This window comes from Anomaloglossus baeobatrachus, chromosome 5 (genome assembly GCF_048569485.1).
Source record: "Anomaloglossus baeobatrachus isolate aAnoBae1 chromosome 5, aAnoBae1.hap1, whole genome shotgun sequence".
NCBI lineage: Eukaryota > Metazoa > Chordata > Amphibia > Anura > Aromobatidae > Anomaloglossus > Anomaloglossus baeobatrachus.
In genome coordinates this window covers 415,048,094-415,066,092 of record NC_134357.1, presented here as the reverse complement: position 1 = coordinate 415,066,092, position 17,999 = coordinate 415,048,094, and the positions used below count along the sequence as shown (strand labels likewise).

General features: G+C 43.1%; 1 protein-coding gene across 1 annotated transcript in view; it reads left to right on the top strand.

The window, feature by feature from the left end:
• MAP3K14 (mitogen-activated protein kinase kinase kinase 14) overlaps nt 1-16,154 on the top strand; it is a 42,537-nt gene extending 26,383 nt beyond the window's left edge. Inside the window, 13 exon segments of the mRNA XM_075347731.1 lie at nt 255-746; nt 1,159-1,296; nt 2,278-2,407; nt 6,001-6,132; nt 7,193-7,297; nt 8,502-8,665; nt 11,102-11,252; nt 11,675-11,911; nt 12,467-12,564; nt 12,692-12,821; nt 13,210-13,310; nt 15,027-15,216; nt 15,219-16,154. Coding sequence (XP_075203846.1) covers nt 255-746; nt 1,159-1,296; nt 2,278-2,407; nt 6,001-6,132; nt 7,193-7,297; nt 8,502-8,665; nt 11,102-11,252; nt 11,675-11,911; nt 12,467-12,564; nt 12,692-12,821; nt 13,210-13,310; nt 15,027-15,216; nt 15,219-15,478 — 2,328 coding nt within the window. The 3' untranslated portion in view covers nt 15,479-16,154.
• Nucleotides 16,155-17,999: the final 1,845 nt, after the last annotated feature.

Here is a 17,999-nt window from a genome sequence, read left to right as displayed (position 1 = left end):
CTATCATTCAGCCAGATTAGACCTCCTGCTTTGCACTGATTAGGGGCAAATACCCTGAAACACGTGTTTGAAAATGGAGTTTCTGGTTTAGCTTTTCATCCCAAGTCATGTGTCAAGGCTCATTGAAGGGTCGATATTGACTTTTAGGATTGCTGAAGAGGCTATTTGTAGCATAAAATGTAAAAACGTTTGAAATTGATAATGTTGAACTATTTTGACTCAGTTTTAAATATTATTTTTCCGGGTTTCTATAGGATGAAGAATCTCAGTCTAAACAGTGGCATAGAAATGATGTGCAGAATTGCAACTCCATCCCACAGCCTGATAAAAACATTCAATATCCGCCTGTGATTTCACAGCCTTGTGCTAATGACAACCATAATGAACTCCACAAGCTTATTAGTCCATCCCAATATATTTACCACGTCGGTGCTGGAAAGCTTCAGCCACCAACAAATAATCTATTAGGGGTGCCACAACTGGACGCTCAACTATTAGGCATTAGAACTGCTTTAGGATATGACGATTATGTAGAAAAACCTATCTCACAATGGGGTTGCTCCAAGTTTACCGATTCCTGTATGGACTCAAAAACCCAATCTGTGGAAGAGGGGGTATTGATGGCTCTTAAGGATAGTGTGATCCAGGGCGAAGCCCACAACTTGTGCACATTAGCCAAATCCTGGAAGAAACAAGATGATCCGGATGAACTGGATGTGGACAATGAAGGGATCTTATTGAAAGAGGTATTACAAAAAGTTTATAAACACTGTCTTAAAGGGTTCTTCAAATCTTTTTCTATATATACTTAAAAGCGCCCCATTATAATGTAAAAAGAATAAAACATACTCAACTACCAATACTGGCTTCAGTGGTTACACTTTTGTACAACCAGAACAGGATGAGGTGGTCTCTGTAAATCCACTTCCCAATGTATTACTTAAAGGGAATCTATCAGCAGGTTTTTCGTATGGAATCCGAGAGCTTCATGATGTAGGGGGCAGGGAGCCCGAGTCCAGCAATGTATTACTTACTGGACTACTTGGCGTAGTTTTGATAGAAGTCCTGTTTTCTCTAATGAAGGAGGCACAACAATGCATCCCCTTTCCACTGAAAAAAGTAATTCATTAAATAACTTATGGTATTTATTCTCCATAGGAGCTCAGAATGGAAGATTATGAGTACAGAACAGACATCCACTGGACAAAGAGCAAAGAAGTTCTGGGCAGTGGATCTTTTGGAGATATTTTCTTAGGAAAGGACAAGAAAACTGGATACCAATTTGCAGCTAAAATAGTAAGTATAACTTTCATATAAGTTCTAATAGTTACACAGTTATAAAGCAGCAGCTGGTAAGAATTCTTTGGTAAACTCCTTAAAAGTCTAAGTTCCCACGATGAGATTTTGGTGAGTTTTTGCAGAGTCTTACAATTTCAGAAAAGTGGATGGGATTTATAGCAATCTCATTCCCACTGTGCTTCTTTTTATTTCCTGCGTAAATTGACCTGTGGGGCATTTGTAAAATTCACAACACGTCAGTATCTTTTGTGGGTACGCTGAGTTTTACTTGCAGATTTCCCCTATAGAATTGCATTAGATGCTGAAAATACGTAGGTAAAAACACATGCGTGTTATTAGTACGTTATCGTTTTGGAAAACGCATGTAATCCACATATGACTAATATGATAAAGTTTTCTCAACGTCAAATACCAGTACTTATCTAAAACAAAGTAGTAAAAAAAAAATCTACAAGTGTATCAGATGGAGAATGGCTAATCTGTATCAATGTATTCTACTTATGAAAAGGTTACTAATAGGGATGATCGAATACCTCAAATATTCGGCTTCGTGAATATCCGAAGAATAGGTCGCAGCTATGTGAATATTGGATGCGCAATGAAAGTCTATGTGAAGCCTGAATAGTTCTGAATAGTTGTTATTCGGGTTTCCCATAGACTTACATTGTGCACTGAATATTCGCGAATAGTGGCGAGCTATTTGGCAAATATTCGCAAAGCCGAACATTTGAGGTATTCAATCATCCCTAGTTACTATATCATAGATCAGTTCTTTCCAGCTCATAATCCACATGGCTACACCTAGCCATCTTTTTTGTAGTCTCTCTATTCCCCCTTTTTGCAGTTCAAACCAAGTGTTAATAGTCCATTCAGTACAATTTTCACACAAAGATCACACTGTGCATATATGAAATAACAGGTTGACATGAGTTTACTTGCTTCAGGTCCAATTTTCATTTCCATTCTTCTGCTTTTCAGATTCATGTCAACAATTTTCGACACGAGGAGCTGACATGCTGCCTGGCTGTCAATTCTGAAAAAATAGTCCCAGTGTATGGGGCAGTCCGAGAAGGACCCTGGATTACTGTGTTTATGAAGCATTTGGATGGTAAGTTTCATTTATGACTATCGACAGTCACTTTTATAAACTAAACAGCGCTGCAGCCCAGTTACAGCCACTATCTCTATGAGCTAGATTACTCACACAACACTTAAAGAAAATGTGAGAGCTGATACATGCTGCCCGATCCACAACATGGCTATACGATATCAGCCATATATGTGTTTCAGAGAAAAACATCATAGTTTATTGACCTGTCTCCACCCACTGCCCTTGAGTGATAGATCTCACCATATACAAACTCGCAAGCAGAGATCTGTCACTCTATGGCAGCGGGCAAGAAGAAGCTGCTGGGGACACGTCTATCTGACTACTCTCCGGCTCGGTTCCCAGCAGCTTGTAAACAACATTTTTATCTGAAACACCGAATGATTTCAGAATAAACCATGTCTGGCTGAAATTATACAGACAGTGTCTGCACTCAGCAGCATGTATGAGCTGTCAGGTTCCCTTTAAATCTCCTCCTGTAACATCCATGTCTGAACATACTGCTGCAAACCCTGCCCAGGTCACAAGGCGACGCTGCAGTAATATCACGGATGCTGCTGGACGTCGGCAGCTTGTGGCAGTTTAGCTTTTTAAATTGCTGAGGCTAGTTGTCCCTTCCCTGTCAACCTGTGTTTTCCTGCAGGAAGGTGGTATGTAATGACTCAGCTAACGGCTCCGGGCTCCTTACTATATACGGTAAATGCCGCCAGTCTTTAACTGTCAGTTATTTAGTTCGGCTAAGACCTGGTCCTGCTGATCCATTGTGCCTTTGCGATATTTGATATATCCTGTTTTCTGATCTCTCACCATATATTTTGACCAAGCAATTTCTTTCTGATTTTGTTCCTGACATGACCTCTTGGTATTGACCAAGTTTGATGACCCTTCTTGACTCCAGCTTGCTCCACCAGTCAGCAGCTAGCTTTCTGGCCCCTGCCCGGGGGTTCCTGTGTAAATCCAGATCCTAGTATAGGGGTTAAAGGTTGAAGGCCTGGGCAACCCTTGGGATCTGGTTAGCCAAGTAGCCTGTGCTAAGCCTGTCTGTGGGAGCCGTATTAACATGCGCCAGGCTTTTAGGAACGTGTATCTGTAACACCTCCCTGCGACCCTATTATTACACTCATACATCATAAAAGGAAGCTACCAGGCAGCACAGAGCATTCAGTTTTTACAGATATGAAATTTGACTTTACAAACTGTGTTGGATATCCTAAAAGTTATTTTAAGTGGAGCACTGGGTGTACTCTCTAATGCTTGGTTTAGATATGCTGATCACAACAGCTGATTGGCTACTTCCAAACCAACCAGTGGTCAATTATTGGTATGTTAAGAGGGTGACTGCACTTCCAAGCACAATGAACAATACATTAATACATGCTCATGACAGCACATCGCCTGTTTACATAGCACCATGTGCTGCCGAAAAGGATGCTTTTTTAGGGTATGTGCGCACGTTGCGTTCTGCCGTGACAAATATTCTGCAGCATTTTGTCACTGCATGTGCGTTTCAAAACGCTGCCGAAAAGCTGCGTTTTGGAAGTATTTTGAATGCGGAATGGATGCAGAATTCATACGTTCTGGATGTTTGCTCTGCTATAGACAGAGTGGGAAAAGCATCCAAAACGCACAAAAGAAGTGACATGTTGCTTTTTAGAATGCAGCGATTCGGCCACAAATTTCAGCATGCAAATCACTACGTTCTAAAACGCAACATGCTCATGGAATTTGCACAAGTTACATAGACTTTGCTGGGGATGCAGAACGCATGCAAAACGCACACGTGCGCACATGGCCTAAGCCGGCTTAAAAATCATCACAACTGACAAATGAGCAGCAGGTGATTGTTTTTAGGAATACTTGTTCCCAATTATTGGTGCCTAAATGGGTCCTACGCTAATAAATGAAAACAATAATAAATGTTGTTTTCAACTTTGGTAAATAAAAGATGTGAGTCCGTGTGTGTATGTGTGTGTGTATGTATGTATATATATATATATATATATATATATATATACACACAGTATATATATATATATATATATATATATATATATATATATACTTATTACCTGTGTCTATTATTATTCTTGCTCTGTCTAAATTGTGAAAGCTAACAACTGCTGCTAGTTTGTTTTAACCTATGAACCAGACATAGATAACATAGATAAGCACTCAGTGGGCTGGTTATATTATGTATTAACTAAGTAATTAAGTAATCTCAATTATGTAATATTTAATGCAATAAGTATTTCTTTTTATTTTTATATCAAACGAGATGTCGTCGGGGTCACGTCGTAAGTGACGCATATCCGGCATCGTTTGATATATTGTAGCGTGTGACAACTACGAGTGAGTGTAAACGAGCAAAAATACTCACTTTCTCGTTGCTCGTTGACACGTCGCTCATTTTCTAAAAATCGAACGTCCGGTTGTTCATTGTTCCCGAGGCAGCACACATCGCTCCGTGTGACACCCCGGGAACGATGAACTGCAGCTTACCTGCGTCCCGCCGGCAATGAGGAAGGAAGGAGGTGGGCGGGATGTTACGTCCCGCTCATCTCCGCCTCTCCGCTTTTATTGGCTGGCCGCTGTGTGATGTTGCTGTGACGCCGAACGTCCCTCCCCCTTCAGGAAGTGGATGTTCGCTGCCCACAGCGAGGTCGTTTGAAAGGTAAGTACGTGTGACGGGGGTTACGACTAAGAAATTGCCCGTGCCGCACAAACGATGGGGGCGGGTGCGAACGCACAATTAATCGACACGTGTAAAGCAGCCTTTATTTAAGCCTAATCATTCCAAGAGATCCACAGCAATTTTCCAAATAAAGTGTTGTGGATCTTTTTTTTTTAATTAGTGGATGCAGGTTACCATCTTACTGGAAGTAAAAAAGAATCTTGCCTTGCTAAATTTTAGACTGCGCTCAGAAGACTATATATTCTCTTACATGAGAGAATCAGATCGACTATGCAAATGACACTCCAATGAAATGATGAAATTCTCTTACATGAGACAATCGTAGTAAACTGCAGGAGAAGATGGAGAACAAAAGGTCTCCATTCTGGGAGTCTGTGAAAATCAGACTGCACTCGGATGTCATTCAAGTGCAGTCCAATGATTTCCATTTATCCATAGACTTTAATGGGTACACGCCGTCCAATTTGCGCTGCCATCGCAGCATGATTTGCTTTTTTCTCACGATGAATCAGCTTAGGAAAAAAAGCACTGATCAGCACTTCCCGATAATATAACATTGGTCCGAGTGCTATCCAACAAAACATTGGATAGCCATCATCCGAGTTATATGCTCATGTGAAAGAGCCCTAAATGTTATTTCCTTATTATCACTATTGACAGATTTTCCTGTACAGCAGGAGCAATATAAGCAGGTTTTGCAATACCTTATATAACAGTACGATAACAGTCTATCTGCTGATAAAACAAATATGAAGTAAAAACTGTTTGATATTTAATCTCAAACATAAATCATTCTTAAAGGGGTTGTCAAGGTTTGTAATGAAATTCTGCAGTCACTCTATGTGACTCTTGGCTTCTGAATCCTAGTGCCTTGTACATTTGTGTCAATTATGTTTTATAGGTGGATCTCTGGGCCAGCTGATCAAAAGAAGTGGCTTCTTGGCAGAAGACTGGGCCCTATATTACACCGGGCAAGTACTGCAAGGCCTGAAAAATCTTCATGCTGCCAATATACTCCATGGAGACATAAAAGGTCAGTATCACATTATAGTCCTGGACCCTTGAAGTTTTTACATTAATCTTTACTTTCCACTGATGTGTGATTAAGACCTTCTTTCTTTGCTGGAATTGATTAGTCATTATCAATATTCTCAATTCTGGGGTAAAATCTGTATTCAGTGACGACTTTCCCATTACTGAAATAGGAGATGGCAATTATTACTGATGGGATTCTAGGTAGGTAGAAGAAGGAGGGGGCGGAGCTCTGCGTCTAGGTCCTCCCTCTAGCTTCTCCGTTTGCCTCTAGCTCTTACCTCTGCCTTTAGCTCCTCCCACTGCCTCTAGCTCCTCCCTCTACCTCTAGCTTCTCCCTCTGCCTCTAGCTCCTCCGTTTGCCTCTAGCCCCTCCGTCTGCCTCTAGCTCCTCCCTCTACGTCTAGCCCCTCCCTTTGCCTCTATGCCTCTAGCTCCTCCCTCTGCCTTTAGCTCCTCCGTCTGCCTCTAGCTCTTTCCTCTGCCTATAGCTCCTCCCTCTGCCTCTAGCTCCTCCCCTTAGCTCATCCGTCTGCCTCTAGCTCCTGTCTTCCTTTAGCTCCTCCCTCTGCCTCTAGCTCCTCCCTTTAGCTCCTCCCTCTGCCTTTAGCTCCTCCTTCTGCCTCTAGCTTCTCCCTCTAGCTCCTCCCTCTGCCTCTAGCTCCTCCTTCTGCCTCTAACTCCTCCCTATGTGTCTAGCTCCTCCCTTTAGCTCCTCCATCTGCCTTTAGCTCCTCCCTCTGCCTCTAGTTCCTCCCTCTGCCTCTAGCTCCTCCGTCTGCCTTTAGCTCCTCCGTTTGCCTCTAGCTCCTCCCTCTGCCTCAAGCTCCTCCCTCTGTCTCTAGCTCCTCTATCTGCCTTTAGCTCCTCCCTCTGCCTTTAGACTTTCCTCTGTCTCTAGCTCCTCCTCCTCCTCCTGTCATCATAGAATTGAGATCCCCTGATTGTAGCTGTCCATTGAAATGAATAGGACTATATTGCACAGGTGAACTTGCTTTTTACTCCTAGTGAGACAAATTGTTCTTTCTTATATTCTTCTAACTTCTTCTTTCTCTTAACAGCGGACAATGTACTCCTGACAGATAATGGAAAAACAGCATACTTGTGTGATTTTGGACATGCAGCACATTTGCCTCTTGGAGGTAGCAAGACCCAGTTATTGACAGGTAGGTGACAGTACTAGAAAAAAAGCAAATTCCCAAATATAAAAAAAAACTTAAATATGATGAAAAAACAAACTAGAAAAAACTTGCCAATAAAGTAAGAGAACTAATGAAATACAAGCTTACTGTCATCCTTCCGATATCCTCATAAACATGCATGTGCAGCCTGTACTTTTAGTTTAGTGTTTAGAGGGAATCTGTCACCAAGTGTTTGCTTCCCCATAATAAAACAGCATGATGTAGGGGCAGAGACCATGATTCCAGTGATGTATCACTTACTGAGTCGCTTGCTGCAGTTTTGATAAAATTAGTGTTTTATCTGCTACAGATCTACCAGTTCTCTGAATGCGGAGCTCTGTATAACCCCACCCACAGCACTGATTAACTGCTCTGTAAATATTGTGCATAGGCAGAAAGCTGTCATTCAGTGGGGGAGGGGTGGTTATGCAGAGATCATGAAAATGGAGGACTATAAAGGCAGCAGGTTTACTGCTCCTCTAGTGATTATCTACCTCTGATAAAGCTGTGATTTTATCAAAACTAAAACAAGCAGCCCAGTAAGTGATAAATCATCGGAATCAGGGTCTCTGTCCTTACATTATGCTGCTGTCAGATTAGATGATAAAAAATTGAGGGCAGATTCCCTTTAAAGGAGTTTTCTAATTGAAAGAAAGTTATCACCTATCCATGGGCCCCGCCCCAATTGGCAGATCGGGAACCTCTCATTGAAATAGAGTAGCAGTGGGTATGTTTTACTACCGATTCATTCATTGACTATGGGACTGCCAGAAAAAGCTGTGCTGTGCGCATGGAGGTACCATAGAGAATGAATGGAGTGGCAGTTGTGCATGAGCACTGCCGTGCCATTCTAATGGAAATAAATGTGCTCCTTTCTGCCAAATGGTGGGGATCTGAGTAGTCAGACCCCCACTCATATATAAGTTATCACCTATCCAGTAAATATATGATAACTTCTCTTCACAGGACAACCTTTTTAAGGCGACAAGCTGCTGCCAAATACAATCTGACATCACTCTTAATGTCAAATTAGGCAGAAAATTCTAAGAATGTACATTTTCATAGGGTGAAGATGCTAGTATTACATGGTTAACTAGAATAATAACATGTATAAGTGTATAACAATAATTTTCATAGCTTTTTATATATACTGTAGTATCATAGTAATTGTACCTATTGTATCCCATAGGGGACTATGTACCAGGTACTGAAACACACATGGCCCCTGAGATCGTGCGTGGGGAACTTTGTGACACAAAAATAGATATGTGGAGTACATGTTGCATGCTTCTTCACATGCTGAATGGTTGGCATCCATGGAGCCGCACGCACAAAGCACCCTTATGTCTGAAGGTGAGTCCATTATGTAAATATTCAAAAATAAGTCACACTGAGCAATAAAGGATATTGTAACCTTACAAAATATCAAGTCTGAATATAGACTGAGTTACTTACATTGTGCTGATCATGAGTTAGAGCTTATATAATACTCCAGAGCTGCAATCACAGTTCTGCATTTTGTCATTGGAACTAGCTAACAAACGGACAGTCAGACACTTCTCAAATCACCAGAGCAGGGCCTGCACAGCCATTAAGACAGCTGAATGCTGAAAGAATGCTGGGAGATTTCACATCTGAAGCCAAGAAAATAGTAAATGTCTGACACCCCTGAAATAGTCAGGGTGTCACAGGGTACTGCACCCTCTTTATCTCTTGGTGCTGGACTCAACCCCTCATGGTTCTGGGTTCCCAACCTATGTTACTGTCTCCATCCGCATCCAGATCCCAACCACACCTAACATCACACCCTGTCAGGCACACCAGTGGGCTGCCTAGCTGGAATAGGGCCGTCCACCTAGGGGTCAGGTAGGCTGGTGGGAGGGAAGTGAGCAGAAGACTGTTAGCCCTCGAGAAGTGAGGGGCTGAGGGAGTAGTGGCTCCACGCTCCCTTACACCACCTTCATCATCCAGAGTCTGGGGGTCTCCCCTACCCGTGGAGGGAACGTCATCTGGCTGCCCCACTCCATCTCCCCCGGGTATTCCCATCGGCAGCGGCGGTACTCCCCTTACCGCGAACCACGGGTGGCGTCACAAACTCTTATCCCCTGTCAATGTGACACCCTGGACTAGCCAGGTAGTCAGAGGTAGGCCCTTGCACAAACACCTTCCCCTAAAAAGGTACCAGCAGCCAACCTTAAAACTCTGAGTCACCCCTCTTAGGACTTGACGTTCACACCCGGGGGGGCAGGGCCAGGCGGTTGGCCACACCCACCGAGGAGTTCGGATGGCCTGAGGCGGGAAAAACAGCAGATCAGTGACAGCAGTGGAGGAGAGTGGTAGTAAAGAGGAGACGTCTGTTAGGGATCTGGGTTGGAGCCCGGATACCCTGTGGCCAGGAGGCAGACAGTGGTGGCCGCCTGCAGGAGCTGGGATTACAGCCGGTGGAACCGTAAGGGACCGGGACCGGGTAGTGGCCCGCCGGTACGGAACCGGGGAACCGATTGGAAACCGGAGCACCAGGAGGGGTACTCAGACCCAGTACGAGGTCCAGAAGCCACTGGACCGAGTCAAATTCACTGATTGAGGTCTGGACTATAGGTCCTTTCCCACCCAAGACCCGACTGAAGACAACAGCCCAACCATAGGGATAGAAAGCCACCTCCCAGGCATCGAGATCCCATGGGCCAGCGTCTGCGGGCAAAAGGGCTCTACCGGCACACACACAAAGCTGGGGAGCGGACTACCGTTGCTCAGGCATAGGAGTCACCATTCTACTAAAAGTGAGGTGCAGGAGAAAGGCGGAAACCACCAACCTGAAAAAGGGGAAAAGCGCAGCCGGCTACGGGCACTGTCCACCATCTTGTTTGGTTTACCAGAGATTCCAGTGTATCTGTAATAGTGAGTACAACAGTGCCCTTGGGCCGCGCACCGCACCGACATGCCAGCACGCATCCATCCCCCCGCCTCAGCACTTCCCTCGGGCCCCACGGGACCATCACCCCCTGCCCATGGAGGGGTCAACACCAAGCTGTGCAACACCGTCCCCGGGAGCCTAGTCAACGGGAGCGGTGTTGTCCATCCATTCACCACAACCCGTGGGTGGCGTCACGAACTTAACCTGCAAAAACAACTGCGGCCTCGGCCGTGGACCTCTCCACCGAACACCACCCCTCACGTAGCGCCAGCATCCCTTCAGAACGACGTGACCCCCCTGGGTCCAGGAGGAGCTCGAGCCACCCACAGACGGGCACGGATCCGAGCGGCTCGGCATCCGGCCAAGTCCCGGGGCGGTACATAAATACCCCCTTTTCATTTGAAGTGGCCGTGAGCCCCCGGGTCCGGAGACCCTCGAGCCACACAGCACCCCCCGGATCCGAGCGGTTCGACCGATGCAGGGGCGGTACAAATGCAGATCTTGGTGGAAGACAAACTGCAATGCAGGATTAGTGATATGGAGCTTGTTAGAAAATTTACTAAACTTTGTATGTCGATAAATTCAAGATCTATATATTGAAATGGTTCCTTGAGGGTTTTTTTTCCCAGTAAATGGTTTTATTTATCACCTCTTCACATAATTGGTGAATGTGATAAACATATAATCGCAGGACCTCTGGGACTTCCAAAGACCTCAAGAATATGGGTGAAAACACCAGCACACTTGCACTTATCTTCTATCCAGAGGCTAGCTCATACGTGTAGTTAGTGGCTCAACCCCATTAACAACAAAAGACGCTTTTAATGTTTACACTGTTATGTTAACATAACATTCTATTCTTTCTCTGTTTTTAGATTGCCACAGAACCACCACCTTTGCAAGAAATACCCCCAAGCTGTAACTCTCTAACCCGTAGTCTCATAGTGGATGGACTGCAGAAGAATCCTAGTAACAGACCACGTGTGATCGATCTGATCCAAAAAGTGGACTCTGCCCTTCAAAAAAGTAAGCACTGTACTAATGCTTAGTCTGGTAACTGGTATGACAGTACATGAATTTGTTGATAAGCAGCTTTTTGCATATGCACTGTGTACACAAGAAGCTGCCATTCAGCGGTGTGGACGGGATTTTACAGAGGTCATAATTCAGATGTTTGTTAGATCTTCATCAGAGAAAACAATGCTTGTAAAAAAAATAATAGCATTCAGATCATCAAGTGATACAGTATATCGCTAGAATCAGGATCTCAGCCCCTACATCATGCTGCTCTCAAATTACAGATTCCCTTTAACAAGAATAAGCTACATAAATTGTGAAAGGGGAGTCTATGTTTTAAGCATGCCATTACTCTTGTCGTATAGAATAAGACCTACGTCCATAGACTATCCAGACATAACCCTTTAATAATTACAAGTCTTTTTTTATAGTTGGAGGTCTGAAATCATCATATGCAATAGAATACAAAGAACCTCGAATATTCCCTCCCACCTTGACAGAGGTCCCAGAGGTCCCCACTTGTCAGCTCAAGACTTGTTATGAAGAAGAAGTCATGACTGTTCGGGGCTACAGTACACAGATAACAGAAGATTCCTCCTTCACTAGTGACAAAAGTGTGGAACAAGCCAGGATGTCATTCGAAATGGAGATTGAGCGTCTAGAACAAGGTATCACTTTGAACATGGCTTTTGGTATTAAAGGGGTTATCCTCCTCTTAAATATATATACTTTGGTTAGGCTATCAATTTTAGATCTCTGGAGGTCTTATTTTTGGAATCGTAATCATCTCATTGTATGGAGCTGTGACGCTTTACCAAAACTATGTCACCTTCAATTTTTACATTACACTTACTGAACTTTTAGTAGCATTTGTGGTTGATATTGCAGTTTTGTCCCAATTACTTCAGTGCGATGAAGACCAATACAAAGCTCTGCCACTACTTAAAATCTGGCAGTATGAATCAGTGCAACTAATGAAGGGTACATGGTGCTCAGAGAAGAGCTGCAACCCCTTCAAACAGCTGATTATTGGGGGTGCAGATAGTCAGACCACCATGATCCAATAGTAATGTCCTATCATATGGTATAGATATAGCACCAATTTTATAAAAAAAAAAAAGTGGAAATGCACACTAATATACTGTATACCTTTATAACAATTATGCAGATACTGAGAGTGGACCATAGCTTTGAACCTTATGACTTCACTCTTCTTTCCATAGATCTATACATGGAGAACTTTTCTCAGCCTTACTCCCTTGAGGACCAAGAACACATGTTTCTGAGCGAGCCCAGCCCGGAGCCTCTGACTAGTCGCAAGGTACTTTATAAAAACTACTCTATCGTAAATATACAAGTGACCATTTTCCTTTTATTATTTACCACTTGCTTGAGGTACAATAACAAACTATTATTAAGCAATGATTTTTTTTTTCTAACTTCTACAGGACTCCCTGAGAACTTTGGACACTAAAAGTTCTGGGGTTCATTCATGGGACAGTCAGATGGAACCCTGGAGCTTGCAAAGTGATTCACTCTTCAGCGGAGGAAGCACCCCTACACCCAGCTGGTTCAATGGTAAGTTTAGAGATCTCTATTTCTGAGGGTACAATGCATAACACGAGAGGTTCAATGAAACCAAAAGGAGAGAATCGCTGTGTCATAAATAGTCCCCACAGGCACTTCTTACATTCTCATCTCAGATGCATGCTTGGCTCTTTGCAGAACTGCATCTGCATATTTACAGACTCTTTTCCTCAATCCTGAATCTACAAAAATGCTAGTGCACACCCTCATCATCTCCCACTTCAACTACTGCAACATCTTCCTCTGTGTCCTCCATGCTAATACTCTCGTTTCATTCCAGTCCATCTACGGTACATTGACACATTAGGATAAAATAATGTTGCAAACCTTTATTTTTTGGGGTAGAGCCAAACTTAATAGTCACATTTTATATGTTTAGGGAAAGAAGTTAATCTGAAAACCTTTGGTGGTGAGACACTGCACATCTGGGAGTCTGGTAGGACCAAATTGGGAGACCTCGCAGTTGGAATCAGCAGTCAGGTAAGTCATACAGTGGCATATGTCACCCAATGACCACCATGTTAAAAGATAAAAAAATACCATATGGTGTATATATATATTTTTTGTCATAGCCCCCTAATTACCCAACCAAGGGTAAAAGAGTGGACTATGGATATGTTCTAAGTATGTGTGGGAAACTTTCCTGGCACCTGCACTGACAGTGGTCACATAACATGAAATAAACACAGCCTTAATAAGCATAGGTTACTATGGAATTGCATTCAACTAGTAAGGGTATGTTCACACATAGCAGAATTGCAAGGCAAAAGTTCATCATTAATTCTGCAATAATCCAAAACTTAATCTGTATGGATTTGTTATCAAATTTGTTGCTGATTTCTTTGAAAAGTACAGTAAATTTATAAAAATAGTCACCTTCCCTGGTGCTTAACACTAGAAGTCCCAGAAATTTCGAGCTCCCCCCTGAAGTCCCGAAAGAGGGTCAAATGACCCTTAGTCCAAACTGAATAGAACTAGAAACTAAATGGCTAAACTCAATGGCCTTAATTACAGAACAAAAGACAGTGATTATAGGATGTTAGCTAAAATCCTTCAGGTCATTTCGACCCGTCTCTGGGTTCCAAAGGTAGAAATGTTAAATGACCCCTCTCTGGGACTTCTAGTGTTAAGTGGTCTCTTTGTATGGTTCTCTGCCCGCCTTTGTAGGCCTGTGATAAGGCCTTGTGCCAAATGACTGCTGCTGCCTTTGATTGACCACAGCGGTGATATGGGCTGATATGTCATCACAGGAGGCTGGCATGTAAAGAGACTAGTAGGGGACCATACAAGGGAGCATCTAAGTGTCAGGTGTCGTAAGTGTATTGATTTTTTTTTAGACTTTGTGAAAGCTGTACGTTTTTCAAGACTTGCAGATTTTGCTGAGAAGTGATGGACAATCCACAGCAAAGTCTGCTATATTGAACTGATGGGGAAAAAAACCCCCCAAATCTACAGCATTAATTGAAATGTTGCGGAATTTATAATCCACAAAGTTGGTCAATTTACAAGCAAATATGTTTCTGCAACATGCGGATTGGATTGGTTGAAATTGGATGAAATCTCGTCCCCTTTGGAGCTATTGTATTCCTCGGCGGATTTTCTGCCAATAAATCATGGTGGAAAAATTCACAACATTTCCACTACCTGAGAACATAATCTAAATAATATAGTTATGAGCATACTGCAATTTCCCTGAACTAAGTGTCTTTTTAGACAATCAAGTTCTTACATGAATGAGTAATAAAAGGGTTGTCCAGTCACAATATATTGATGACTTATTCTTAGGACTTTAATAACAGATCACTGGGGGTCCGACATCTGGCACCTCCACTGATTAGCTGTTAGAGGACTGGTGGTGGCCAGATACAAACATTGAAGAGAGCTGCACTGGACGGCTGCATGCAATGTGCACTGGATGCAGAAGAACAGCTTCAACTTCCGAGTTGCATAGGAGCTGTTCTGCAGTACCTAGCAGCGGCCACTACACATTGATCCAAGCCGCACTGTGCAGCTCTGTTCAATGCTTACATCTGGCCACCCATGGAGCCCGTAACAACTGGTCCGAGACTTGGCAACCCCTAAGAATAGGTCATCAATATCTTGTGACTGAACAATCCTTTTAATATTACTTTCATTGCGAAGTCTGAGTTCAATAACCTTCTACTAACACGTCTATAAATTCTATCCATTCTACAGATTCTTATGAAGTCCTTCACAATAATGGACTCAAAGGGGGACTCAATACCTTGGGACTCAGATATCGCAGACTGTGGAATTGAACTGCAGTGCGCTCTAGCTCATGATCGTGGAAGCTGGCTCTGGAGAGTGAACAAAGGAAAGATTGAAGAAGGACACACAAGGGACGTATATACAGGCGGAGGGACGGACACCCTAACTTCTCGGAACCCCGAGGGAACACAATGACTGAAAAACTCCTGTCCATCAACAACACATCTGCCTTATTAACTGTTCAGAGTCCTCGTACATGTGCAGGATTCACAAAATCATGTTTTGATCTAAAACAATTTAGTAACCATATATTCAATAAGAAAGCATACAGTGAAGCAACCATGCAATCATCAGACCAAAACCAACAGGTTCTTTGTGATGTCAGGATGTCTGGTGATCATGTGGTAGCCCATGGATAGCACTTTTGTGGGGTTTGTGCAAGCATTAATAGCACAAAGCACATCCCAGTGCATTAATATAAGTTTTATATTCATTCTTCTCAGGGTAATACATTATTCCTGCACAAGACACTTTTTCTATGTGTTAAAGAGGAAAAGTGAGAGCGTAAGGTTATATTAAAAATATGTCGATTATTCAGTTGCTATCACCAGGTAAAGGAAGAGAAAATATTTAATTTAATAATTTGTGTCTTATAAGACGTTGGTTGTTTTCTTTATTGACATCATAGGCCCCTCTCATAACAGAGAGGAGTCCAAAGATCAAAATAGACCTAACAAGACAAATGGTGAATTTAGAATGTAGATTTTAGTTACATTGCGTAGTAAGATCTACACCTATTACCAACCAATCTTAGGTCATGTGTATTGGTAATTGTTACCAGGAAAACATACTTACTAATGTTTAGAACACCAATTTTCTGGTATTTAAATTCCATGTCAGGATCCTATCCAAATGGCAGACCTGACTCTCATCTGATTGAATTTGCGGCAATTGTTCTGGCTAAATCAGGGCTGTTGGCAATTTTGGTAATAAAGGTTATAAATAGCTGTAAAATATATAAAGTGGATGAAATAGCAATAAACCAATGAATTAATGTAACTGTAGCTCTGTATCTGTATGCTAAATAAAAATCACACTGACTACTACTTTGACTTAGATTCATTCTGAAATAGATGTTATTATGTATTATTTAATATACTATTTCATAGAAGGGCAGGGAAATAAAATGATGCAAGGAAACTCCTGCCTTTTGCGTCTTGTTCACATGGGGCAGTTTTGAAGATGTATGATCAGGCAAAACTAGGATAAAAGTTTTAATTTCTCTTTGTGATCCTTTCCTTGAGCTATGCTCTCTTTATATCACTTTTGGACTATTTTGTTTATATACTGAGTAATGTATAGCAAAGATTTTATACTAATACTGTATCATTCACTATATTTTTTTTCATCTATTGTTTGAAATTATAATGTTTGGAAACCAATTTTTATAGCACAATTAAGAAAAAAGACAGGAATCGGACATCCCAAAATTATTCTTTGATCTAAAAGCTGCTAGGCGAAAATGAAATACTAGAACATGAGGTTCTTAGTTTAATATTCTGATCAGAATGTATGAAGCCCACTGCCACGTCACGGCGAATCTCTGAGTGGGTCCCTAATCAATGCCTAGACAGTGCGGCACCTTGCTCCAACCACCGCAGCAGCGCCAATGCACCAGCAGGGCAGGCGACCTGGTGCCTCACAACACCCATGCTGCAACGCAGAGTCCCCATGACTCCAGGCCGCACCTCCCCACTGTGGTTGTCTCGTACAGCCTTCTACCCTTGGTAGAGGGGCTAAACGAGTTGTACCTGGGTAAAGGCTATACAAGAGCTGTACCTGGGTAGAAGGGCTATACAAGAGCTGTACCTGGGTACAAGGACTATACGAGAGCCATCCCTGAATACCAGGGCTGTACGAGAGCTTTCCTTGGGTAGAAGGAACATACAAAAGCTGCCCCTGGGTAGCAGGGCTATACAATAACTGTCCCTGGATAGAAGGGCTATACGAGAGCTGTCCCTGAGTATAAGGACTATAAGAGAGCTGTCCCTGGGTAGAAGGGCTATGCGAGAGCTGCCCCTGGGTAGTAGGGCTATACAAGAGCTGTTCCTGGATAGAAGGGCTATGCGAGAGCTGCCCCTGGGTAGTAGGGCTATACAAGAGCTGTCCCTGGGTAGAAGGGCTATGCGAGAGCTGCCCCTGGGTAGTAGGGCTGTACAAGAGCTGTTCCTGGATAGAAGGGCTATACCAGAGCTGCCCCTGGGTATAAGGATTATACGACAGCTGTCCCTGGATAAAAGGGCTATGCGAGAGCTGTGTCTGAATAGTATGGCTGTACGAGAGCTGTCCCTGGGTAGAAAAACTATACAAGAGCTGTACTTGGGTAGAAGGGCTATACGAGAGCCGTGTCTGAATACCAGCGCTGTGCGAGAGCTTTCCTTGGTAGAAGGGCTATACGAGAGCTGCCCCTGGATAGAAGGGCTATAAGACAGCTGTCCCTGGGTAGAGGGCTATGCGAGAGCTGTCCCTGGGTAGTAGGGCTATACAACAGCTGTTCCTGGATAGAAGGGCTATGCGAGAGCTGTGCCTGAATAGTATGGCTGTACGAGACCTGTCCCTGGATAGAAAGGCTATACAAGAGCTGTACTCCGGAACCTGAAGACCCACCTCTTCCGACAAGCCTACAACCTGCCGTAACCCTCAGTCTGATACAGCGCCGCACAATCAGCTCTACCCTCACCTACTGTATCCTCACCTATCCCTTGTAGACTGTGAGCCCTCGCGGGCAGGGACCTCTCTCCTCCTGTACCTGTCTGTGTCTTGTACTGTTTATGATTATTGTACTTGTCCTTATTATGTATACCCCTTTCACATGTAAAGCGCCATGGAATTGATGGCGCTATAATAATAAATAATAATAATAATACTTGGGTAGAAGGG